Source organism: Coregonus clupeaformis, chromosome 25 (genome assembly GCF_020615455.1).
Source record: "Coregonus clupeaformis isolate EN_2021a chromosome 25, ASM2061545v1, whole genome shotgun sequence".
Taxonomy (NCBI): Eukaryota; Metazoa; Chordata; class Actinopteri; order Salmoniformes; family Salmonidae; genus Coregonus; species Coregonus clupeaformis.
In genome coordinates this window covers 30,008,315-30,035,959 of record NC_059216.1, presented here as the reverse complement: position 1 = coordinate 30,035,959, position 27,645 = coordinate 30,008,315, and the positions used below count along the sequence as shown (strand labels likewise).

The 27,645-nt window shown below is 42.3% G+C and overlaps 1 protein-coding gene across 1 annotated transcript in view; it reads right to left on the bottom strand.

Annotated features, from left to right (window-relative positions):
- LOC121539512 (A-kinase anchor protein 6) overlaps positions 1-27,645 on the bottom strand; it is a 180,764-nt gene that overhangs the window by 46,461 nt on the left and 106,658 nt on the right. The window contains exons 9-10 of the mRNA XM_045207426.1: positions 21,699-21,838; positions 17,724-17,844 (exon numbers count right to left, since the gene is read on the bottom strand). Of these exons, the coding sequence (XP_045063361.1) occupies positions 17,724-17,844; positions 21,699-21,838 (261 nt within the window). The remainder of the gene's footprint in view (positions 1-17,723; positions 17,845-21,698; positions 21,839-27,645) is intronic.

The following is a 27,645-nucleotide window of genomic DNA, read 5'->3' as shown; positions in this document are numbered from 1 at the left end:
AACCCCAATACACCTAGAGTATTACAAGTTCCAAGCCCTGACACTTTTATGTGGGAGCTTAAAGTGATTTAACATTTCCATGTGCTTTTAAAAATGTTAAAACCAATCACAGTTTTTTTGTGGTATTTTTCCAAAATCCGCCCAAAAAAAGAAAAGAAAGAAAAACAATGAACATTTTGAAATTTTTATGAGGATGGAGCAACATGATGCAACAATTACATTGGAAATTAGGATCGGCTCATAGCTTTGTGTAATTTCTGTGATCTGAGGCATGTAATGTAATCTGTCATTAATTAAGGAATGTTTTCTTCGTTCTCTGGATTGGTATAACTTTTTCTGTGTGTGTCTGACTGTCAAGTTGGCTGGAGCTTACTTTAAGTGGAAGACAGAGGCTGCATCCCAAATGGCTCCCTGTTCCATATTTAGAGCACTACATTTGACCAAATCCCTATGGGCCATGGTACTACATAGAGAATAAAGTGCCATTTGAGATGCATTCAGATAGTGTTTCTGGGGAGCTGGCTGGCAGATTAATCCTGGGGTGTAATCATTAGTCGAGGCAGTTGCAAAACTGAATATTTTTCAACTAAAACAAGTTTCTATTGGACAAATTCAGGTAGGTCCCTCCACGTTATGTTAGCTTCCGTTCAATAAATATTTTGCAACAGAATCGGCGTAATGAATACACCTCTGTAGTGGTGCTCTGTATACAGGATGCGTCTGCCTGGGACTACATCCTGGTCCCTATGTAATGTACTACGTTTGACCAGGGTCCATATGGCTCTGGTCAAAAGTAGCGCACTATATAGGGAATAGGGTGCCATTTCAGACACAGGCCGGCAGGTTTATGCTCTTATTTGTAATGAGCCAGCCATCATCTTCCTCTAGTATCTTCAGGGTGGGGAAGGAAGGCTGGCCGTCCCCACCCTGATTAGAATGTCACTGCTGACTTGGTGGCTAACAAGGAATACAGCAGCAGCAGACAGACAGCACCTTGGGAAACGTGTTGATATTCAAAGATGGAAAAAGTCACGCTGTAGCTGTCTGTTTCTACAGTATGCTTCATGGTTTGTTTGTACATGTTGTTTGTAACTGAATTGGGGCGGGACTCCATCTCTGAAGAGAGAGAGAAAGAGAGAGAGACAGAGTATAGAAAGTGCAGTGGAGTATATAGGGTGGGTGTTTGACTGTCTGTTGCTGGCTAGCTGCGCACTCTGAGGCCTTGCCTGGCCGTTCTGTCCAGCGTTTTGGAGCGTGGCCAACAAAATGAAAAGAAAAAAAGACAACCGTGTTGTTTGCCTTGCCATTCAGAGCAGCTAACAGTTCTCTTCAGGAGTAATGAAAGAGGGCCAAGATTACATCACTACATCAAAATGCCATTAAAATCATCCTTCAGCCTAAAAGCAATCCGAAATCAAGCAAACCATCTCTAATATGTCCCCCTAATAAGTCGGCACTATACTGCCGCAGTGCATTCTCCCTTTCCCTCTGACCATTGCAAACTTCAGTGCCATGGAAGTTTTTACTAACAATTAGAGTAGCAAGCCCAACCCCCCACCAATGCTTTCATGCTGTATGAGTAAACTTTGCAAAGTTCCCACAGTGCTTCTTCTGGATGAAATGCTAATGCTGCTCCATTGCCTAGCTACAGGGAAATGCTATTTTTTCAATGGGCTAACAGAGAGAGGAGGGAGAGAGAGTGAAGAGAGAGACGAGAGGGGTAGAGAGAGGGATAGGAGAGGGAGGGGGGGGGTTGAGAGAGAACAAGACGGAGAGAGAGGAGAGAGAAGAGGGGACTAAAGAGACACAGAGAGAGAGAGAGAGGGGAGGAGGGGGGGAGAAAAGACAGGGGATAGAGCATAGAGAGGGGTAGAGTGAGAGATAGGACATAAGCTGCTACTAGTTTTCAGAGGCATGGCCCAGAAAAGAAACAGCAGGCTTAGGAATTCTCCCTGGGTATTGGGGTCTAGCCACCACCATACCAGTCAGTGACCAAACCACCAGCCCCCCATCCATCCAGCCCCCCATCCATCCAACCCTCCATCCTTCCATACCCATCCACTATCCAGTAAACCCTCCACTCTCCCACTCAGAGAGTTTGTCATGCCTGCCAGCCACCAAAGCTCTCAGCATATTGACTCAACCTGTTTGCCCTTCTATGAGTAAAATACCAAATAGACTTTAAAACATCACTAATACTGAACATGGATGGTTGGTTTCTGTATGAATTGCAGCCAAATTGAGTTAGATTTTCTGGGCTACACGTGTGTCACGAACGTTGAGAGACGGGTCAGACCAAGGTGCAGCGTGAAAAGCGTACATGTTTATTTAACTCAATAAACATAAACAAAACAAGAAACAACGTAACGTGACATCCTCAGGCTATACACATACAAGCCTAACCCGGAACAAGATCCCACAACTAAGGTAGGCAAACAGGCTACTTAAGTATGATCCCCAATCAGAGACAACGAGCGACAGCTGCCTCTGATTGGGAACCACACCCGGCCAAACATAGAACTACAATACATAGAGTTTCACACCCTGACCAAACTACCTAGAGAATAACAGTCTCTCCAGGTCAGGGCGTGACAACGTGAGAGTGCTATTTCCCCAGGATTGGATATGTAATACCAACCGTTAGCGCATGTTGAATTATAGGCAAATATATACTGTACTCTAAAATGATAGCAATGTATGGTAACACTTTATTTGGATAGTCCATCTGTAGATGCTCTACAGAATATCTACAGACTATCAGTAACATTTCAACAAGCAAACAATCTACTAACTCTAACCTTAGCTCTAACCCTAACCTTAACCCTTATCATAACCCTAAACTTAACCCTTACCCTTAACCTTATTTTAAACCTAACCCTAACCGTAACCTTTGCAAGAAGTTGCTTATCAACAGACAGTTTGTTGATAGTATGACCATCTGTAGAGCATGTACAGATGGACAATCCAGACTATCCAAATAAAGTGTGACCCAATACAGTGTGTTGTCTGGACCTCATTTACCATTCCCCATCTCATTCAACATTAATACATCTAAATGATCATTTCTGAAGGGGATGTTTTTTCTGTTCTCTGAGAGCACTAACCTTTGCATTAGCAGCACTGTGTTCTCTCTCTCATAGCACTGTCTCTCTCCTGGGTGTGAAAATCACTAGGGCTGTGTTCAACCGCAGTGTTATTGATGAAAAAGCAACGAGCCGGTCGGGGCAATGCTTTATTAATTAATCTCCTAATTCCCAGGCCTGAATTTAGCCCAACTAGACAGACTTGTAAATTATATGCTTTGCTCTTGTCAACAAAGATATTTGTATTTCTGAATTATGCATATGGTATAATGGGACTCCATCAGAAGTGCTGACAACAAAATATTTGTAAACCACAAAATTCACAATCTCAAGGGCTTCAATTCCCTATTTCCTGCCTAGATTTTATGAACTGCCAACAAAGCCTATATTTGATATGGAGAAGGTTATCTGTCAAATCATTTTAGGCCTGCTACTGATGTCTTGGAATAAACAAACAAACAAACACACAAGAAAGCCTTCAAAAACCCAATTAGCCTACCTAATATTTGGCGAAAGACTGCATTATACACAGGTATTTCAGCAGGTGTTTTACAAAAATAATCCATTTGGATTTACATATATAATAGGCTACATATAGGATTATAGGATCTATGCTCATTCTATGTGACTGAGGATATGTTCAGGGTGGGTCACAAACCACTGGTTCGGGGTCTCTTACCCAAACTTTTCCCTCTCCCACTGTCTAACCTTGCTATGTAAAGTGACTGGCTGGATGATGGGAGAAAGTGTGCCATCTGGTGGCCGGCTCAAAGTACCGTCTGAAACGGAAGTCCTCTCTCTCACCTCAACAATCTGACTGGATCCATCTATGAGTCTCTATTCTAACATCAAAAGACAGGGGGTGGATTCAGTTTCCAGTCCCGTTTAGTGACCACACTTGCTCATTAAAAACCAAACCTGCTCTTATTCAGAGGGGCATACAGTGAGGGAAAAAAGTATTTGATCCCCTGCTGATTTTGTACGTTTGCCCACTGACAAAGACATGATCAGTCTATAATTTTAATGGTAGGTTTATTTGAACAGTGAGAGACAGAATAACAACAAAAAAATCCAGAAAAACGCATGTCAAAAATGTTAGAAATTGATTTGCATTTTAATGAGGGAAATAAGTATTTGACCCCTCTGCAAAACATGACTTAGTACTTGGTGGCAAAACCCTTGTTGGCAATCACAGAGGTCAGACGTTTCTTGTAGTTGGCCACCAGGTTTGCACACATCTCAGGAGGGATTTTGTCCCACTCCTCTTTGCAGATCTTCTCCAAGTCATGAAGGTTTCGAGGCTGACGTTTGGCAACTCGAACCTTCAGCTCCCTCCACAGATTTTCTATGGGATTAAGGTCTGGAGACTGGCTAGGCCACTCCAGGACCTTAATGTGCTTCTTCTTGAGCCACTCCTTTGTTGCCTTGGCCATGTGTTTTGGGTCCTTGTCATGCTGGAATACCCATCCACGACCCATTTTCAATGCACTGGCTGAGGGAAGTTCTCACCCAAGATTTGACGGTACATGGCCACGTCCATCGTCCCTTTGATGCGGTGAAGTTGTCCTGTCCCCTTAGCAGAAAAACACCCCCAAAGCATAATGTTTCCATCTCCATGTTTGACGGTGGGGATGGTGTTCTTGGGGTCATAGGCAGCATTCCTCCTCCTCCAAACACAGCGAGTTGAGTTGATGCCAAAGACCTCGATTTTGGTCTCATCTGACCACAACACTTTCACCCAGTTCTCCTCTGAATCATTTAGATGTTCATTGGCAAAATTCAGACGGGCCTGTGTATGTTATTTCTTGAGCAGGGAGACCTTGCGGGCGCTGCAGGATTTCAGTCCTTCACGCGTAGTGTGTTACCAATTGTTTTCTTGGTGACTATGGTCCCAGCTGGAGTGTAATGGATGGAATGGAGTGAATGGAATGGTATCAAACACATGAAAACCATGTTACGATACCATTCCATTTACTCCATTCCAGCCATTATTATGAGCCATTCTCCCATCAGCAGCCTCCACTGATACAGTATATATAGAAAGTACATTGTCTTCTACTGTGCATAGAACATGACTGGTTAAGCGAACAGTATTAATCATTATTTCCTTGACTCTTCTATGCGATGGAAACCCATTTAACTTGTATTTTTTATTCAGTACATGGGAATTTAACCACAAAAGGTATTTGTCTGTGCACTACATCATCAGCCTTTTATCCCCTACAAGTCCATTTGATGGAAACACATCTCTGGTGGGAAAATGTTTTAATTGCGGATTTTAGAATATTAACATGAAAATCTGTCGCCAATTGGATGGAAACCTAGCTTGTGACTGAGTGCTGGAAAAAAAATTGGCCTCAGCGACAATTATTTTAACAATGCAATGGATGTTTTGTGCACAAAGGTGATGACTAAAGTGTCTTATTAGGAATTTTCAAATCTGCCTTCTCTATGTGGCCTTCTATGGAAATTGCATTTCTGGCCCGGGCGTTAGTTAAACTGCAGTACCGAAGCAAGACTGTAGGAGCAGTCGAAACCGTGCTTCTAGACCGGAACCCTGGCCCCTTGGCAGTGACCCCACTCTCCGAGGTGGAATATCCAAGAAACACATTTCCAATTCACACATGCGTATTAATACAAACTTGTACATGTGTGAAATAGGACAAATATAAACACCCACCAAATTATTATTTTATTATCTAACCCGAACATGAAAAATGTCCACGCGAGAAGCTCGCCCCTAAACAAACAGCCAGCTTAAGAAAGATCCCATTCTCTCATCCTCTCGCTTTCTGTTACAAGCCCTTCAAGTTCCTCTATAATGTTCCTGATGTGTTCCGTCCTCCCTCCTTCTCCCTCCTCCACCTCTTCCAGTGTCATCAAGACCAGCATGGCAGGAGAAAGAGCAGAATCCTCCTACCCCACTTCAACCACCCTCCCCTCCTCTCTCCCCATGTCCAAACACAAACGCAGGCAGACGCACACCAACTACCATCTACTCTTTCAAGTGTTGTTATGGCAACATGGAACTTAACTCCTGTGAATCAAACAGTGTTGCAGATCGATAATGAGAGTCCCAGTGCTCTCGTCTCTCCACATATTAAATTACATGTCAGGGCTTTACCTGCACCACTCCAGGGCCGGCTGGGCCCCGGCCGTCTGCAGCACCTACTAGTTCACGTCTCTCTTTGAGCTCTCTCTCTTTAATACTCCCCAATGCTCCCAAGCTTAATTGTTGGCCTGAAACTACTGTGTGAACAGCTCTCATCTCCACAAATGATACAGAGAAGTCTAGGTCCTATAGGAGACCTCACAGAAGGCAAGAGCTCAGCTCACAACAAGGCTATTACTGTTACGGTACAAACCTACCCACAGGTCCCAGACAGATTGCGTTCAGCATCCATCCGTCCGTTTGATTCGCCATGCATTAGAAGCCTCGTGTATTAAGTAGATCATTGGGTGTTTTTGTTGAAAATGAGCTGTAGAAATCAGTGGCGTCACGCGAGGAGAGCTCCATAGGATCCGGCCTACCTATGTAGCGTCGGGCTGATTGGTTTTGGAGGCAATGTTAATGAGCAGGTGTCTGAAATGGAAAGGGCCATGCGTTGCTACGCGCCGCGCTGCCTCCCTGCGCTTCAGCCCTGTGTGCTGCGTCGACCACCAAGCACCATGGGCTATTTGAAATTAGAATCTAGCGGTGGGGGAGTCCTAGATAACCACAGTAATTAGCTGGACTCCAATGGAACCAGCCACAGGGCACGCTGGCCAGGCAAAGAGAGAGAGAGAGAGAGAGAGAGAGAGAGAGAGAGAGAGAGAGAGAGAGAGAGAGAGAGAGAGAGAGAGAGAGAGAGAGAGAGAGAGAAGGCAGGCAGGCAGGCAGGAGGATGGATGGATGGAGGGGCAGGGTGGCTGAAAGTAGCTAGCTAAGGCTTTCATGTTTTTATACAGTCAAGCCTGCTCTGCTCGTTAAGTCAAATGAAAAATAAAAAGAGGGAGAGAAAAAAATAACTATCAATTTAACACCTCTGCTTGAGTTTCAGTCCAGGGTGAAAGAGAAAAACATTAAGAAAGAGAGGGAGAAAGAGAAAGCAAGAAGGAGCGATTGAGAGCCCTCAAGAGAGAGAGAGAGAGAGAGAGAGAGATGTGTGAGCTGGTCTGGGTGGTATGAGGAGTGTGGTGATGGCACAGCTGGAGCTCGCTGCTGACTGGCTGGCTGGCCTCTTGTTTGGGGACTAGCTCAGTCTCTAATGTGTGTTTAGGAGGAAAACACTTATTTTATGTCCAATCCATTACGGAGCATCTCTTAACTCTGGCCATTGAGAGAATTAGAGATCAAAATTGGCTTTTTCATTTGACCTTGACTGTAGGCAGCAGCAGGAGATAGAGTAGAGTAGGGGAATGGTAGTGTTGCAGAGGCCTCACTAGAGATAGAAAGGAAATAAATACCCATATTCACACTGGTGAATGCTGTTATATTGCGTGCAACGTTTGGACCAGAAGGTCTTTGTCAGGCTAGATCCTCACTACAGATAGACAAGATCAGCCACATGATCAAACATACCTGTGTATAGCTAGGTAAATAGGTCAATTCATAGGGTTACTCCATATTGGTTAAGCAAAGTGGTGTCAAAACTGGCAGAGCCTAATAACCAGTTTGTAATGCAAAGGTCAAGGTCAAGGTGTTAAAGGGAATTTTCACCGCTGCTCTTTCACTGTATATGTCCATTAATATACTATTAACATATAATATGTGTCATAAAAATAGAGAATTTCCTCACTACACTACAATACGACGTTTCTGTATCTCACTGGTAGAAACGGGCCATCTACATTTCTTGGTTGTAATCAAACCACAATATCCAGAATTCATAGCGATTTCAGGACGTAGTAACGCCCCTGTTGAGGTGAATCCAGTTGAGAATGGGAGTCAACAGGTAGCTAATGTTACTCACTGGACCAGCCACTCGTTCATAGAACATCAGCTTCCAGATAATGTAGCTTTGGACACAACATCAGGAGTCTGTGTATTGGATGGACTCCCTGAGTTGTTCATCATTCTGGTGGTTGGCGACAGAGAATAACCATGCCACAATATAGGCGGCTTCACTAAAAGAAACGTGAAACCGGCTATATTGAACCATAATCCTGCGGAGTTAGACAGCGGGCTGCCATTAGATCACGCGCTTCACGTGACTTCCTACCACGAAATCTACCATTGTTTACACAGCAGGAATATGGATTGCATTCTGATGTTTATTTGAATAACGAGAGACACATTTAACTTTATGTCTGATAAGTAGAGTTCCTAGAGATTATACATACAGTACCAGTCAAAAGTTTGGACACACCTACTCATTCAAGGGTTTTTCTTTATTTGTACTATTTTCTACATTGTAGAATAATAGTGAAGACATCAAAACTATGAAATAACACATATGGAATCATGTAGTAACCAAAAAAGTGTTAAACAAATCAAAATTATTTTATATTTGAGATTCTTCAAAGTAGCCACCCTTTGCCTTGATGACAGCTTTGCACACTTTTGGCATTCTCTCAACCAGCTTCATGAGGTAGTCACCTGGAATGCATTTCAATTAACAGGCGTGCCTTCTTAAAAGTTAATTTGTGGAATTTCTTTCCTTCTTAATGCATTTGAGCCAATCAGTTGTGTTGTGACAAGGTAGGGGTGGTGTACAGAAGGTAGCCCTATTTGGTAAAAGACCAAGTCCATATTTTGGCGTCCAAGTCCATCCAGTGAGGTTCGCAACGTGGGTGTGATATTTGACAGAGCTCTCGTTTGAAGCCCACATCAAGAGTATGACCTAAGTCAAAATGTTCCATCTACAGAACATTGCCAGATTAAGACCTATGCTATCACAACCTGCAGCTGAGTGACTCATCCACGCCTTTATTTCATCCCGTCTGGACTATTGTAACGCCCTGTTTGTTGGCGCATCTGCAAAGTGCTTAAACAGGCTACAATATGTCCAGAACTGTGCTGCACATGTCCTCACCCACACCTCCCCCCGTGAGCACATCACTCCAGTGCTGTTCAACCTCCACTGGCTCCCCATATGCTCACGCATCAACTACAAAATCCTGGTTCACACCTACCAAGCTATCCACAACTCTGGACCCAAGTACCTGTCTGACCTCCTTCTACCCTCCTGCCCCACACGCACCCTTTGCTCCAGGTCCGTTTCCCTTCAGCAGCCCCGCAGCAGACTAAAAACTATGGGTGACAGGACTGTGGCACCGTAGCTTGGAACACACTTCCAGACACTATTTGTGACCTGTTTCAGGAAACTAGGAGTATGTCGCAAGTCACTACTTCACAGGAGAGGCATTTGAACATAAACATTTATGTTTTATCAAAATGTGTTTGTTTTTTGGCAGAAATGCCTTCTGGAACATGTGAACTTTAATAACAAACTTGTGTTTTAATAACAAACTTGTATTCTATTCGTAAATACGAATAAAATTGTTAAATTACGAGCCTAGTTGGTTTAGCCACGGAAAAAGACAGGAACCTTCCTGCTAGCCATGATTGGCTGAGATAATGGATGGGCTGTACATTTACATGCCGGGAGATGAGTTTGGATTGGTCTGCCATGTAGCATGCTTCTGTCTATAATGTGAGCTGCTCAGTATGTGTTGATAGTCCTTTCTACCGCGCCGTTTTTGAAATATATAATGTTAGCCATCGAGAACTACAAAAGTTTTGCTACTTTTCTCAAAAACATTGATTGCCTGAATTTAGCAGGACACGGTCAGTGTGAACTGGAGTGACTTGACACAATGCTGGCCAAACAAGATGTAGCTACAACCAAAACTGAGTTAAATGGTTCCAGTCTGCCGTGAAGCGTTCATCCATGTATACGGGTAAGAGTCTAGCTACATTTTCAGATATTATACGTTTCTAATTTTGTTAGAAAGTCGTTTTCATTGCAAGTTAAAGTGTACCGTTCGCTAGCTAGCGAATGTTAGCTTGCTGGCTCGCTAGCTAACGTTACATGTATGATCTGTGTAGTAATATTATTCAAATCAGAAACCATTTGCATTGCTAGTTATAGCCTAATGTTAGCTAGCTAACATTGAACCTAGTTGGTTAGCTCTTTAGCTACCTGCAGATTCATACTACAGCTATGACAATGTTTGTAATGATAGTATTATGGGTTGGGATTATGCCGGTTCATTGTTTAGCTAGCTAGCTAAACAAAATACTCCACTTCGCCAGATAATTACATGACCCATCAAGTTATCCAGGTGTGTCTGGGGGTGATTACAGCCATCTATTTTATTTCATGAACATGTGTACATGTCTAGACAATAGTGACCCATCCACTTAGCTAGATGTGACTGGGGGGTGGTTATAGCATTTCCTTCACATGACCCCATCAATTTACACGAGGGTGTCGGGTAACGTCATCTAATATTTATAAAATATTTTTATCTGGACACTTTCTGTTTTTGTTATTGCTACTCTGCAATAACCATTTCACTGTACCATTTACACCTTCTGTATCCTGTGCATGTGACAAATAAACTTAGATTTTATTTGATATAGTGTGTGTTTACCAGAGACGGTAATGTGAAGAACAATATGACCTGCACCAAAGTCAGATTAGGATATAGACCAAGGACTAGATAAAGTGTATTTTAACCTGGAGTTTTTCCTTATTGTAGGCTACTACTTTGACCACTTTTCGTATTGAAATCTTTGGTTGTTTACTAAACTACTCACTTTGTTTAGCACATGGCCTCACATGTGAATCTTTAAAGAGATAGGTGGGGCTAAGGCTTAAGAGGGTGTGAACGATGCTGAATGGGTGTAGACAAAGAAGTGCTCTCCAGTAGGTTTACCAAAACATTCAAGGGCCATTTTCTCAAAAGTGGGGTTACAAGTTTATCAACTTTCAAAGCATAATTACTTTCCCATTGTTCCTCAACTGCAGTGTATGATATACAATTTTCTAGCTCTGAGTCTCTACTTTTATCCAATGTAAAAAACATAAGACCGAATCGAGGCGGTCGGTCACATTTGGGCTGCAGAGTCTCTGTCCTACTTTAAGGCACAGCTCAAGACCGTGCTGTTCAGAAAAGCTTTCAAGGACCCTTTCTAATTCTGTTCTCATGTCCTCCGGGTCTGGCGACACCTGTATATAGCTTTGATGGGTCTGGCGACACCTGTATATAGCTTTGATTGTCTGTGTTCTATGTTCTGTGCTTTGGAATTTAAAAAAAATATATATATATTTTTTCTTGTTATATATATATTTTTCACCTTGGGTCTGAGAAAAGCACTTTACAAATCAAATTAATTATTATTATTACCTTTGCTAAATCTTTCCATGACTCCATGATGAGCACATAAACATGGTCCGTGTCTTGTAGTCATGGTTGGTGTGTTTATAAGTAGGCTACAACTTCTACTGTAGTTTTCAGTGTATTCTGGAAGCTTAGTTGATTGTTTATGCAAAGCTTGAAGTCTAAATTGGAGAAAAGCAGAGTTATTAGTAAGGAGGGGATGGTATGGGTGACTGACTCGTGTCTGTTGGGGGTGGGTGTTGTGTGTGAAGGTTAGTATGCATGATCTATTGACAAGAGGGGGATGGGTGGGTATAGTCCCTTGTTTAAGTGTGTATTGATGGGGACAAAGTAGTAAAATGTTGGCTAATCACTGACTACTGTGTGTACTACAGACTAATCATGCTGCTACTGATGATGACCTTGACACCAGTTTTAGTAGTACAGATCCTTTAGACCCATCGGATGAAAGCTTTCAGCCAGGAACAAGCTCAAGCTCAACATCATCTGACTCGGAAGAAGAAAAGACAGCATGGGGCTGGCAAAAGCCAAAGTGTTTAGTCTATGAGTCTAAAGTCATGGAGCTCATGAAGTTCTGCCAGACCATCTGCCATTGCCAAACACAAGACGAGGTTCACCAGCTGAAGAACATTCAGGACCCTACCTGGAACATTCAGCCAAAAAAACATCCATATTCAGTTAGACTGATGTTGTAGTATAATATAGAATGCCTAGTATGCTCAAACTGCATTGTGTTATAATTATTGCTAGCTATTGTACATACAGTGCATTCGGAAAGTATTCAGTCCCCATGACTTTTTCCACATTTTGTTACGTTACAGCCTTATTCTAAAATTGATTCAATTGTTTTTCCCCCCTCATCAATCTACACCTCATCATCAAGCACCTTTGGCAGTGATTACAGCCTTGGGTATGACGCTACAAGCTTGGCACACTGGTATTTGGGGAGTTTCTCCCATTCTTCTCTGCAGATCCTCTCAAGGTCTGTCAGGTTGGATGGGGAGTGTCGCTGCACAGCTATTTTCAGGTTCAAGTCCGGGTTCTGGCTGGGCCACTCAAGGACATTCAGAGACTTGTCCCGAAGCCACTCCTGCGTTGTCTTGGCTGTGTGCTTAGGGTTGTTGTCCTGTTGGAAGGTGAACCGTCGCTCCAGTCTGAGGTCCTGAGCGCTCTGGAGCAGGTTTTCATCAAGGATCTCTCTGTACTTTGCTCCGTTCATCTTTCCCTTGATCCTGACTAGACTCCAAGTCCCTGCCGCTGAAAAACATCCCCACAGCATGATGCTGCCACCACCATGCTTCACCATAGGGATGGTGCCAGGTCTCCTCCAGATGTGACGCTTGGCATTCAGGCCAAAGAGTTCAATCTTGGTTTCATCATGGTCTGAGAGTCCTTTAGGTGCCTTTTGGCAAACTCCAAGTGGCCCTTCTCCCCCAATTGCGGCCAGCTCTAGGAAGAGTATTGATGGTTCCAAACTTCTTCCATTTAAGAATGATGGAGGCCACTGTGTTCTTGGGGACCTTCAATGCTGCAGAAATGTTTTGATACCCTTCCCCAGATCTGTGCCTTGACACAATCCTGTCTCGGAGCTTTACGGACAATTCCTTCGACCTCATGGTATGGTTTTTGCTCTGACATGCACTGTCAACTGTGGGACATTATTTAGACAGGTGTGTGCCTTTCCAAATCATGTCCAATCAATTGAATTTACCACAGGTGGACTCCAATCAAGTTGTAGAAACATCTCAAGGATGATCAACGAAAACAGTATACTTTTTCACAAGTGTACTGACAAGTGATTCCAGCTGTATCAAAAACCAATAAAGTGTTGACTTCAACTTCTGGATCAATTCATTGTGATATTCATGAAATCAACTTGGAAGTAACTTGCTAGCTCGCTTGCAAACTGTCCCTCCAGGACGAGTTGTATTAATTGTAGAGTCTCCGCCCCCCAAAAATATTTTGTTTACTTTTGGAAGTGACACTGGTTGCCCTGGAGATGGGTTGTTTTTTAATTGCGGTCAATCTATTCATACTGAGAGAGGTGGCGAGGACGAAGACACTTCACAACTTCATTAGAAGATACAGACAGCCAGACATGGTACTCCGTCGGCAGGGTTTTGATTCAGGCCACATTTTAAAAAGAGACACTGTCACTGAAAATAAAATTGTTTTCAGATGATATCAAAAAGGCGAGAATGTAAGCAAGCAAAGATAAGAAGGGCTTGTTATTATTTCTGGTCATTTCTAGCGGCAGCTTTGAGGGAAACTGTTCTGCTCCCTGCTCACCCATGGTGAAGTGACTCACGATGACCTTCTAAAATGACACGGGAGGAGAGTCAAACATTACTTGAATTAAACTACAGACAGCTACTGCATTACTTCTCATGGAATACAGAGTCAACAAATTAACTCTCCACTCTCATTATGCCTTCACTATGAATGATTGAAAATTACTAAAGCAGCCAGGCATGTGTGTGTATCTGTGTGCATGTGTGTGTTCAACAGTGCATGTGTGGGTGGTTCACAGACTGAGTGTGCAGCAGCTATCCAGCAGTATCCCGTCCACAGTGTGTGTGTCTGTGTGAATAGTGTTTGTGTCTGACAGTGAGTGACTGGAGAGAGAGAGCCCCATGGAGCTGAATCTCCACATTAAACACCACCTGCTCCTTCTAGACACATAAAACACAGCACTGCATCACACACACACACACAGACACATACACCTTGCCTCTGTAGCTCCACCATGCCTAACCACCCACACACGTGTAGCCAGGCATAATGCAGATTAACACCAACACACACACGCTCCACCTGCTCGACACTCACTGATCTGATCAGTCCTCTATCAAACAGGAATCTAGATATCAACATTCTGATTGTCATTCTCCCTCAGATAAATACTGTGTTCTAGCTATGTTTTCCATTTGTTCTGTGTTCTATATGGAGGATTAGAGATAATGGCTGTAATATTCATACTGAGCAGAGCAGAGCCGGCAACTGTCACATGTCAGGTAAAGAGAGATAAAAAGTCTAATGAGGGAGTGGAGAGGAGATCTGAACTGTAAACACACACCGACAGGCTACAATGGATAATCTCACTACCGCATACTTCAGTATTGCCCCCACAAAAGGTTTGAATGAGAAGTCACATATAATAAATATAAAAGGAGATTTTATAGAACTAATACAAATCCAACTAAGAAGTAAAATAGGGGAAGATTTTAATAAGATGTTTTGAAGATCAATGAGAGAGAGGAGATACATTGTCTACAATGTATCCATTTTTTACAGAGAACTTGGCCCATAAAACAAACTCCCTGATTCAAAGTTATTTAATATTCATGAATGCATCACCTTCATGAATATCCATGATCAGATGAATATTTTAGTTAATCTCCTATGGACGAATTAGGTTGCTCTTTCAGCTAATCAATAATTTGGAGGTGATTGTCATTGAAGGATAACGTCAACAACGTCCAGACAAAAGGGCCAGAAAATAAAGTTACACTCCACAACTGTAGCTTGATCATCAGTAAAGATTATCACACGGTCTGCAGAGTACATGGCAGCAATCAATGCCCCTGTGAACAAACATTTTCTGATGGATCTAGCCACAAAATAGAGATCAAATGTTTTAAAATACGATGCACAAAGACCAGGGTTACACTCCTGTCTAATATTCAGCAGTGGCTCATTCTAAATGTAGCTATGCCCTATTCTGCTGAGGACAACAAGACAAGCAGCAGTCAAAACCACATAGATATACCTGTGGGGTAAGCTAGTTAGCTTTAATGATTGAGAGGTATTTGGGGAGAAGTGGTTCTTTGATCAGCGCAGGGCACCAAGCCAACACGAGCTCAGCGCTTGATGTCTAGTCTACCACTAAGGGATATTTACATTGGGTCCAAAATGATTGGATCTCTTGAGAAAGATGAGCAAAAAAGACTGTATCAAATAAATAATACAAATACTGAGCTACTGTATATTGTATGCTCCAAAAAATGTAAAACGTTTATTATTTTATACTAATACAATTGCTCAGAGAAAGAGATTTTGTTTAACAAGTAATAAAAAAAAATAAAAAAAAGATGGGGTCAATACTCCCCTTGCGAGGAGTAAGCCTTTTGGAGAGCACATTGGGAGGGATCTTAGACCATTCCTCCATTCAAAATCTTTCCATATTCTTGATATCCTTCGTTTGCGCTTATGGACTGCCTTCTTCAACAGGTTTTCAATGGGTTTCCAGTCCGGAGGATTGTAGTGGCCATTGCAAAATGTTGATTTTGTGGTCAACTATCCATTTCATGTGGATTTTGATGTGCAAAGTGACAGAAAAGAGAATACATTTTTCTTAATGTTTTGCGTGGTAAAAATGACACAGCTCAAATTCTCTAAATTGAAAAATAAAGAAGACAATGATGGGTAGGACATTTAGTGGGAGGAACTATTGTCACTATCTGAGATATTCCAGTTAAATTTCATACAGCACAGTATAATATATATAATTGTGGGCTAGGCACCATTTTCTGAAAGTATAAAGGCTCTTTCATATAATGACAGTATAAAAGAAAAGGAAATTGTGTGATATTTCCTACGTCATCACTTAAGATATGACTAATGGTGAGGTCAATATGCAAGATGAGAGAAGATTAGTTTTGACCTTGACTGTGACCTTCTGCAGTTTAGAAATGAAAATGTGTGCAGAGGGAGGAGGAGAAAGCTGTTGGGGAGCCCTTTCTTGTCATTATGTTGTTTCCAGTTCTGAAGGTGGTTATTAATTTTATTTCTTTATGATTCACAATCTGCTCTTTTGAAATATGCCATATGCTCAAAGCAGTTCAAGGATGACGAGTGTCAGAATCAGTACAGTAATAAAAATTGCCTAAATTAGTTTGATTTACAGCCTGTGCCTCCCAGCAGTCAGCCCTCTCTCACTCACCCATGATAAAATCCCCTAGCCTTGGCAAACAACAGCCTGCCAGCCAGCCAGCCTGCCAGCCAGCCAGCCAGCCAGCAACACAGGACCAACACACACACTTACCTTTTTCAATCAATCCAGTGTTAGCCAGATAAAAAACAGATTGCAGGTGTAGGGAGAAATGTATAACAAACGGGCAGTGTAGTACATATTTATTAGCATTGGAGGAAATTAAGTCAATTTCTGGACCCAAATCAGTTTGTTTTAATCAGGAACAAACATATTGACTTAACACAATATGGCCAGTTTTATCTATCACTAATACAAATTCACTGAGACAAGGTGCCTATAAAGGCTGTGAAAAAATAGGAATCTCTATCTATATCTTGCTATTTTCTATTGCTCTCTCCTATCTCTCTGACTCCCTCGCTCTCTCATCTCTGTCTCCCTCTCTTTCTCCCTCTCTCGCTTCCTCTTTCCCTCTGTGTCCTTCCTTACATGCCTCTGAGGGAAGGAGCATCTGAAGGACAGAAGACAAGTGTGTCTAAGACCTCATATCAGAACACATGGTGCCCTGTGCGTTCCCATACATCCATTTGGCTGCAGTCTGGTCAGTAGCCCTTTCCTGCAGTCAAATGACCTAGTCGCCTCATGGGCAGGAATGTTATTAATATTTTTCCTAATTTCATAACATTATTTTAAAAACCTGCCAAAAATCCGGTGTTTCTATGTCAAACGGTTTTGTCATATTTCAGTTTTCTGTGATGTATATAAAGTGTAATATTGGGATGCAAACTCAAAATGTAATACATTTCAACTCTATAGCTGACATGGTACAGGTGTCTTCTTTTTTTAAGCCCATAACCATGTGGGTGAGATGTATACTTTCGTTTCAAAGTAGATTTGTTTAAGACTACCAAGAAACCCTGTGTGACCCTGATTTAGCCCACTGCAGGAAAAGGTTAATGCCTCCCTCTCTTTGGTTTCCGTTCATCGCCAGAGATCTTTTGACTTTTATGAAATGACACCTAATGGAATGTGATAATGGGAGCTTTCTGGCAATCAGGATGCCAGGATGTTAGCTACGGTGTGGTGGGTCAGAGGTAGGGAGGTGCATGGAAAGGATTACTAAAGACCCCCTCACACACACACTCCCTCTTCCAGTGCCCGGCCAGTAGGCCAGGCCCTCCTATGGGGCGTAAAGTACCACCATCCATCCATTATCGTAGAGCACCACCATACAGACAGTAACATCCATCCAGTAACATCCATACAGTAACAGGGTACATCCATTCAGTAACATCCAGTAACAGGCATCCAGTAACTGTCATCCAGTAACAGTCATCCAGTAACAGTCATCCAGTAACAGTCATCCAGTAATAACCACTCACCTTGTAGAGATGCTGCTGCTGCTCCTCTGACATCATCAGCTTGTAGCTGTCCGTCACCACCGAGTCCATGTCCATCAGCCAATCCCAGAGCTCCTGGAAGTCTGACTCAAACTCCTGCAGACTGGAGGACAGGAAGGAGGGAGGAGAGGAAGGAGGGAGGAGAGGGAGAAGGAGAGGGGAGAGAAGAGGAGGGGGAAGAAGACAAGGAGGAAGAGCTGGGATTAGAGACGACGCCCCTGTGAAATATCTCACAGAACACACCGACTGACACACCCCTCCTCAGTACCCCTGCCAAATGCCCACCCCCCAATGCCCACCTCCTCATCAGCTTAACCATTAGGTTGAAAAGAGGGATTGAATGGCAGCCGTACTTTACAGAGGGAGTATTTGACAAGTGTGGTAATTACTATGGCCCGTTAGTGGAATGCTGGGTTCAAAAGTGTGCAGAAGGTGTGAACAGGGTTAGACGCATACTGGATCTCTGACCCAGCTGGTGAGTGACACCCATCTCTACAGCACAGAAACATCTTAATTAAACATGACTTCAACTCTCCTTCCTCCCTTCATCCAACCCTCCACCCCTCCCTACCTCCGTCATACCCCAATCCCTCCTTCCCCTTCGCCAGCCCCTGACATGAAATAACATCAAATATTTATGAAAGGAACAAGGGCAATTGCTCAAACATACACATTACTGTCAGGGCTTTGGTTAGGTTTTTTAGGCTCGGCGGGTGGCTACATGTTTATAAACATTAGTGGTTCAAATTGTTTTGGAATTCGCCGGGGCTACTCTGGACACTTTGACAGTTGTGTCAGGCTGCCGATGGCGTTCCCGTCCCTTCTCTCGACTTACATTCACAAAGCAATCAACTGAGTTGTCCCTGAAGAAAGAAACGACTATGAATGAGATGACATAAATAACCATCAAACTGGAGGGAAATATCAACCCCCTCTTTATTTCAATTTATAACAGCAACAAAGTTAACACAGGAGCGGGATTGAGTTTGGGCTTAGTACTACATATGTAATTTCAACAAGCATAGCGGAGCTGTATGTATTAGCATTTTCAAGCAGACATTGATGAAACAAAATGACGTTAGGGAAAATATGAATATTTTATTCCTTGTTATACAGAAGTCACTGATCATAACAAAACAGGGGAGACAGAAAATAAGAAAGTGTGTGACAAGTAAAGCTCGAGGAAGTCACCCTAAGGCATTAAAATCTGCAACTCATTATACGGAGGCTGCTATATGCCTTTTGTAAGTTAAACTGATAAATACGTTACAATATTCCTTCCGCAATATTGTTTTATTCTCGCTAATACAAAACTAAATGCTTGTAGAACAAGATCTCTGCGGGCCTCTAACCAAACAAACAAATAAGGGAATAAAATCAAGCCTCACACAGCAGGATCCATTTAGCAGAGCTACATTACAGCCTTTTGAACTGTCAGAATCTTTCTCTATCAGTTGCCTTGGTTGTGTACAAAGCATACTGTACTGTCTGTATGTCTCCTCAACTAAACTAAACCCTATAACCTTCCCTTTTAGCATTACTCTTCCCAGATCATTCCCTGCCTCCCTCCCTCCCATCCCCTCCCTCCCTCCCATCCCCTCCCTCCCTCCCTCCCTCCCTCCCTCCCTCCCTCCCTCCTTCCGATGAAAGTAGACATGCGTTAAATGTTACCCTGTTAACCGTAGAGATGCTAGGTCTGAGCTCTGTAGATGGGTGGGTGGGCGCTGCACACTACAGCCCCAGCCTAGCTGACAGGAACGCTAGCGTCTGAAATGGATGCATTTCCCTCCTCTATTCTTTTCAAATCCATTTAACATCAATCTCCCCCACTCAGAGGAGTGCTGGCTGGCTGATATGAGAGCAGCGCTACTGTTCCTAATTCATCACCACCGCCCATCACTGGAGCCGCCATGTCACTCTGAGCAATGGGAAGGAAAGGTTGGACTCCTTATTGACACTCCTCACATCTCATTTAAAGTGACACTTTTATAGAAAGGCCCCTTTAATTGATGGTGTTAATCCCGCCTGCTACTAACGAGGGAACTTAACATCTAACATCCCTGCCTGTTTGATGCCTTTAAACCTGAATTGGCACCCTATTCCCTATATAGCGCTCTGGCCAAAAGTAGTGCACTATATAGGGAATAGCCTCGGTCTCAGTGAATGGCAGCCATTCCGTAATTATCAGCTTCAAGGTTGAGAGGTATGCTAGTGAGCCGACAGGCCTGAAAACACAGCAGTGGTGGCAAGCTAGCCAGCAAGAAGAGAGGAGAGGCAGCCCCGGCTATAGATTTCGACAGCTCCTTCCCGAAGACATGTTTCCATTTAAAGGTAAGGGCCAAAAAGTCAAAACAATGAATCCTTGAGCAGGCAGCCATCATTAAAATTCAAAGGATCATTATGGTTTTCCACCAAATAAATCATTAGAATGAGAGGCTTAAAAGGATTAAAACAAGGCTTGATTCAAAGCCAAGGGAGGGGAGTCAGCTAGGTCTGGACTCCTGAGTTACAGAGGCTGACTCACTCTGTCTGCTGCAGGACTGACTAGGGAGGAGACACTGAAATGTAGCCTACCTAACAGTTGTGGTTGGTGGGTTGAAATATCGGAGGATAGGCTTATTGTAATGGCTGTAATGGGATAAATAGAGCGGTATCTTTTACAGATACCATGTGTTTGATACATTTCCATTCATTCCATTCCAGCCTTCACAATGAGCCCATCCTATATTTCTGCCCACCAGCCTCCTCCACTACCTACCATTGAGGGTACTGTGTTGAATTATCTGTGGTCGAATAAACCATTTAACATTCACTTACGAACATGGGCTTGATCCAATGACACAGTTGCAGTCAAATATATTGGCACCCTTGCAATAGAGCAGAATGTTCTGTTTTCTCTTTTCAAAAGTGGTTGAATGGCTATTTTTACTCTGTAGACGCCTGCAATTTACCACAGGTGAGATAAATAACACACTAAATGAGAATCCCGTGCCTCCAACCAACTTAATTTGAATTTGGAATTATTTTGCCAATTTTTGGACTTTGAAGTAAAAAAATCTCAATTTCAGTTTAGATTATAATTTTCTGGTCCTGTGAAGTTGTAAATCAAACAAATACACATGTGAACACAATGTTTTTTATTTTTTATTTCAACTTATTTGATAAGATAAAGTAAATTGTGCAAAGGGTACCAATATATTTGACCGCAACTGTATATAGAAACATTGTTCTAAAATGTTGTACTGTACAGTTACCATTCAACAATAGCACTGTGCTTGGGAGTCCACTCACTCTTCCACTGCTTATCATTAGCACAACGAACATGACTCTCCCATTCCTAGTCTTTTAAGTGCGTCTTTCCCAGTGAGTGGAACAGAAGCTTGTGTACAGTAGCTAGCGCCTGTCTGCTGATGATAACCACTGGGGGAGAGAGACCATCAAAGTAAGGCGTGAAACAGCCAAGAGAGCCATGACAAAGAGTGGTGCTGTACACGCCAGATTACAATGTTAAGAACGTGACCCCCAAATTATAAAAGTGTGTGTGACATCTCATTCCACTGTGAATAAACAGAATGCTTAAATTGACAGACCAACTTCTCTTGTAGAAAGAGAAAGCCTTCTTCTTCTTTGCAAGAGACCACATTGTCCCGAGCTTTAGTAGTTATAGTGGTAGCTAAAATAAACCCTCAGTGACTAACAGTTATCATTGAGTTGCTTCCATTTCTGTATATTTTTCTCAGTTCAGTAAATCATTTGATGTCAAAATAAAAGACCCTATTTCAAAATAAAAGACCCCATTTCAAGATAAAATACCAATTTTCAAGATAAAATACCAGAATGGGCTGGCTCATACAGTAGGCTACCTAAATTGAAGAGGTCTGATTGTGGGTCTGTATAACATAACCAAGTGGGTCCCCATAAGTATGGTGTCCCTAAGGGTCAATGGTGGCGTCCTACCTGTTGTTCTTGGACATCTGTGTGTACTCCCTCCCAGTCCTCCTGTTGGTGCCAGTGCAGTACTGCTGGCTCTTCAGCTTCAGGCTCAGTTGGTCCAGGGCATCCCTCTGGGCCTCACGGTGGCTCTGCAGCAACTCCACCTGATAACATTTACATTTACATTTAAGTCATTTAGCAGATGCTCTTATCCAGAGCGACTTACAGTTAGTGAGTGCATACATTTTTTCATACTGGCCCCCCGTGGGAATCAAACCCACAACCCTGGCGTTGCAAACACCATGCTCTACCAACTGAGCTACACGGGGCCACATCAACACAACACATCAAAGACACATTAGGGTCATGTTCATTGGGCAATAAAAATAGGAACATAGACTCAAACAGGGATGGACCACCGTGACTATGCCAATAAGAAACGCTCATTTTTGTTTTCTGTTTCAGAATGTTTGGAAATATTTTTCTACAGTGTGACTTACTGAACAAGACCCAGCACTGGGAAACTAAGGACATTCTGGTAAACAAAGTTCGTTCTGTACATTGTCAGATATTATGTTGATATGAGTGTATAATTCTCAACACAACATGAGTTATTAGCTTTATACAAACACCTGTTACTGATATAGCAAGTGTGATTGGTGGTTACTTGAATAAGATGTCCTATGCATTAAAGATGATGGACATACTCAAGAGCCCAACAGATTGGCCACTAGACAAACGCACAGCCCTGTTGTACTGTAGGAATATCAAATCCCACCATACGGCAACATTACCAAAGTGCTTCTGTTAAGATCAGTGATTCTGAGCGTCAGACAATCAGAAAGCTGTGCAGGCCTTGCAGTGGATCTGTAATTGCATACAAAATATATGGAGATGAAGCCAATGCTGTGCCAATGAACAACTCCCCGCCCCCACCCAGCTTGGTTTTTCCTCATTCCTCCTTAACACTGTATAAACTGTCTTTGTTTGCGTGCTGTCAAAACCGTTTTGTCTATTTTGCAGATGCCTCTACAAAGGTCAAGCAATTCCATGAATGCAAACTGCTCCTCAATCAAAAGCACACTCGATAATAAACAAGTAAATCAACAGATAGATGCATTTGGTTTCTCGTTCCCATTTATTTGTGTGTGTGTGTTATGAAACCCGCTCTGTTCATTTGGGAAAAATGAAATGAACCTAACTAGGAGCTCCAAGAAAATTAGCGAGCGCAACTGTGGCGGCAAGATCTCCTTCTCCTTCCCCCTCGAAGGAATTTGCTTTCATTTGCCTTCATTTCTGATTCACTCAGCCCGCTCACGGACAACGTGTCAGGATCCTAATTACCCAATCCCATTGGAGCTGCTTACACACACAATAATGACTAATGCAGACTACAGACAAAAGCAATTTAGCACCAGCCACCTTGAATTGGAGGACAGGACAGATAGTGCATGCGGCCGGGGCCCAGAAGAGAGTATCATCCGTGGAATGTATGAGGATTCTCCATGATTTGGTTGGCTTCCCAGTTTGAAGGCTCTTGAAGGATTTTTGTTTTGTCCTTATCAAACTAGCCACAATTACACTGAGTATAGAAAACATTAAGAACAAGCTATTTCCATGACATAGACTGACCAGGTGAATCCAGGTGAAACCTATGATCCCTTATTGATGTCACTTGTTAAATCCACTTAAATCAGTGTAGATGAAGGGGAGGAGACAGGTTAAGGAAGGATTTTTAAGCCTTGAGATACTTGAGACATGGATTGTGTATGTGTGCCATTCAGAGGGTGAATGGGCAAGACAAAATATTTACAGTGCATTTGTAAAGTATTCAGACCCTTTCCCCTTTTTCACATTTTGTTACATTACAGCCTTATTCTAAAATGGATTAAATAAATGTTTTTCCACATGAATCTACACACAATACCCCGTAATGACAAAGCTATGAGACTCGAAATTGAGCTCAGGTGTATCCTGTTTCCATTGATCATCCTTGAGATGTTTCTACAACTTGATTGGAGTCCACCTGTGGTAAATTCAATTGATTGGACCTGATTTGGAAAGGCACACACTTGTCTATATAAGGTCCCACAGTTGACAGTGCATGTCAGAGCAAAAACCATGAGGTCGAAGGAATTGTCCGTAGAGCGCTGAGACAGGGTTCTGTCGAGGCACAGATCTGGGGAAGGGTACCAAAACAATTCTGCCACCATCCCTACGGTGAAGCATGGTGGTGGCAGCATCATGCTGTGGGGATGTTTTTCAGCGGCAGGGACTGGGAGACTAGTCAGGATCGAGGGAAAGATGAACGGAGCAAAGTACAGAGAGATCCTTGATGAAAACCTGCTCCAGAGTGCTCAGGACCTCAGACTGTGGCAAAGGTTCACCTTCCAACAGGACAACGACCCTAAGCACACAGCTAAAACAACGCAGGAGTGGCTTCGGGACAAGTCTCTGAATGTCCTTGAGTGGCCCAGCCAGAGCCCGGACTTGAAACCGATCGAACATCTCTGGAGAGACCTGAAAATAGCTATGCAGCGACGCTCCTCATCCAACCTGACAGAGCTTGAGAAGATCTGCAGAAAAGAATGGGAGAAACTCCCCAAATACAGGTGTGCCAAGATTGTAGCGTCATACCCAAGAACACTCGTGGCTGTAATCGCTGCCAAAGGCGCTTCAACAAAGTACTGAGTAAAGGGTCTGAATACTTATTTAAATGTGTTTTTGCTTTGTCATTATGGGTTATTGTGTGTAGATTGATGATGGAAAAAAACAATTTAATCAATTTTAGAATAAGGCTGTAACGTAACAAAATGTGGAAAAATTCAAGGGGTCTGAATACTTTCTGAATGCTCTGTAAGTGCCTTTGAACGGGGTATGGTAGTAGGTTCCAGGTGCACCGGTTTGTGTCAAGAACTGCGACGCTGCTTGGTTTTTCACGCTCAACAGTTTCCTGTGTGTATCAAGAATGGTCCACCACCCAAAGGACATCCAGCCAACGGTGGGAAGCATTGGAGTCAGTATGGGTCAGCATTCCTGTGGAACGCTTTCGAGTCCATGTCCCGACAAATTGAGTCTGTTCTGAGGGCAAGGGGGGAGGGGGGCAACTCAATATTAGGAAGGTGTCAAAAGAAGTGCTGTAATTTCTAAACGGTTCACCCGATATGGATGAAAATACCCTCAAATTAAAGCTGACAGTCTGCACTGTATAATTTCAAATCCAAAGTGCTGGAGTACAGAGCCAAAACAAACCAAATATGTCACTGTCCCAATACTTTTGGAGCTCACTCAAACAAATTGGAAAATTATATTATTTTATACTAATAATTGCTCAGAGAAAGAGATTTTGCTTAACAAGTAATCTTTTTTTTCTCAAAAAGATAAGGGTCAAAATGATTGGCACCCCGGTTTTCAACACCTTTCAATACCTCACCTTCCGAGGATAATGGCACTGAGACTTTATCCTTGCAAGGACTTGAACCCCATTGAAAACCTGTGGTTTGAATTGAAGAGGCAGTCCATAAGCGCAGATGAAGGATATGAAGGATCTGGAAAGATTCTGTATGGAGGAATGGTCTGAGATTCCTCCCAATGTGTTCTCCAATCTCATAAAACATTTTGGAAGAAGGCTCAGTGCCGTTATCCTCGCAAGGTGAGGTATTGAAAGGTATCGTTTTGAGAATTTGTTTTATTACTTCTTGAACAAAATCTCTTTCTCTGAGCAATTTTATTTGTATATAATTATATATATATATTTTTTAGCATACAATTTATCTCAGTAGCTCTATTATTTATTTTATACAGTCTTTTTTGCTCTTTATCAAGGGTGCCAATAATTTTGGACCTGACAGTATGCCATAGTGATTATCTGTACCATAAGCCTATTCCATAATGATTACCTCTACCAGATCTGCCTGAACATTATTTCCTTAGTAACCCAGGAATCAATGCTCCACAAAACACAGAACACATTAATCATATGAGCAACAATTCCTTTCAGTCTTAAAATGGAGAGGGATGCTCTGTGTTGATATTTCTAACAGTTATGCTAAAAAAAGACAATTCACCATTTAGATAGAGAAAGCAAACATCAACACCACACATCAACAGTTATTTCCATCAACCTTCTAATATGACTTATTTTCTGGAAAATAACATCTCTGAGCAGTGATTTTCCAGGAAAAATCTCTATAGAGAATAACCCTGTGAACTGCGGACGGCATGTTTGGTTTTGATTTTCTTGCAATCCCTTCCAGCCTGTTTAAACTTCTGCTTATTCAGATATGCAGACAGGGGGATTCGGAGTGCTGCATCCTGTATTCTTATTTCAAACAGAATCATTCAAACCTGCGCTGCTCGCACACTCGCTCACTCAAAACACTCCTCTCCTGCCTTTAAACTGCTAATGTGCAAAGGAATCAATATAAATTTGGATCATTTGATGAATACTTACGTCTGTCTCTGGAGACAGAGGGCAGACTCAGATATGAGGATCTGCTGAATCAAGTCATTTTAGGTGTTTTTTGTTTACACGCCAGGGCCAATTTACTATACTGGGCCTCAGAACTACTTTCTAGAGCTAGATATCTCCAGGGGCAACCCCTGCTGCTTCGACTGTCAATCAACCATCCATCCAAGCAGTCAGAGTTCTATCATCATCATCACCTGTTTCCTCTGCCTTCAGATACTGATACCTTCACCTACTGTTTCAATTATCAGCTCTGCTATAGGCTCTCATTGATCAGACCAGGCAGGAGATGATAATGATGATGTCATCAATAATGGATATGTGGTGATGTATACAACCGTAGCTCCCACCACTCACATACTCCCTTTGAAAATATCAATATGGCTGTAATGCAGTATGATTAGGGTGAACCAGTGATACATATTGTCTACAGGGGGATTAAGACTTGTCTGTGTATTTTCACATAGCTTATAGCTCAAAGATGGATAGATAGATACATCCTTGCTTGTGGTTATGAAAGTTTTCCTGAACTTTAATATCGAATCGAGTTGACCTTCCCATACAATTGGCATGAATAAAACTAACGAAGAAAGATGCAACACAACAGAATATCTGATGGATTCAACATTTACCCCATTGAATATTTAAAGCCCAAGACCAGGTGTGACAGTCACAGTAACAATGACTTTGTTAATTTGATTTTTTATTGTGCTCCTATGTAGCTCAGTTGGTAGAGCATGGCGCTTACAATTCCAGAAAGTGGGTTCGATTCCTGGGACCACCCGTACGTAAAATGTATGCACGCGTGACTAAGTTGCTTTGGATAAAAGCATCTGCTAAATTGCATACATTATTATATTATTGAGATAGAAGACATTGAAGTACATAGGCGAAATTCATACACTTAATGTACTCCTTATGGAAAAGATATCCTGAGTGGATACACATAGGATGAATAAATTATACTAATACCTGCAAAAAAAAGATAGAAAGGTAAAATAGAGTCAAAATGAGATATCCCTCAAAGATCAATAAAATAAATATAAATGCCATCTGCAAATACACAGAGCAAGAGAAGCTATGAGTTAAACGTTCTGTGATATTGAAGGCAGAGATAAACTTGAGGGAAGAATCACAGACTGACAAGAATGCCCATGGGCTGTTTGGAGGACCAGATGTTTCGAATAAAAACAAAACAGCAAATTCATTTGAATCAAAATAATCAAAACAGAATCGTGCAACAACGGCTTTTCCCTTTGTCTTTCTTCTGAGACCAAAAAAAAAAAAACTACAAGAGATTGAAAGAAAAAATGAATTTTGTGGCTGCAATGCAAACAGGATACTGGTCTCATTTGAACCAGCTGGGGAACAATACAAAATTAACGAGGAGAGATACAGTATGTGCCTCTGGTGAACACTAGTCGGTATGCGAACGGTAGAGCCGGGGTCTGAGGACGCCTTTTAAACTGTATATTTAGGCAATATGACATAACGCTGGGTTGG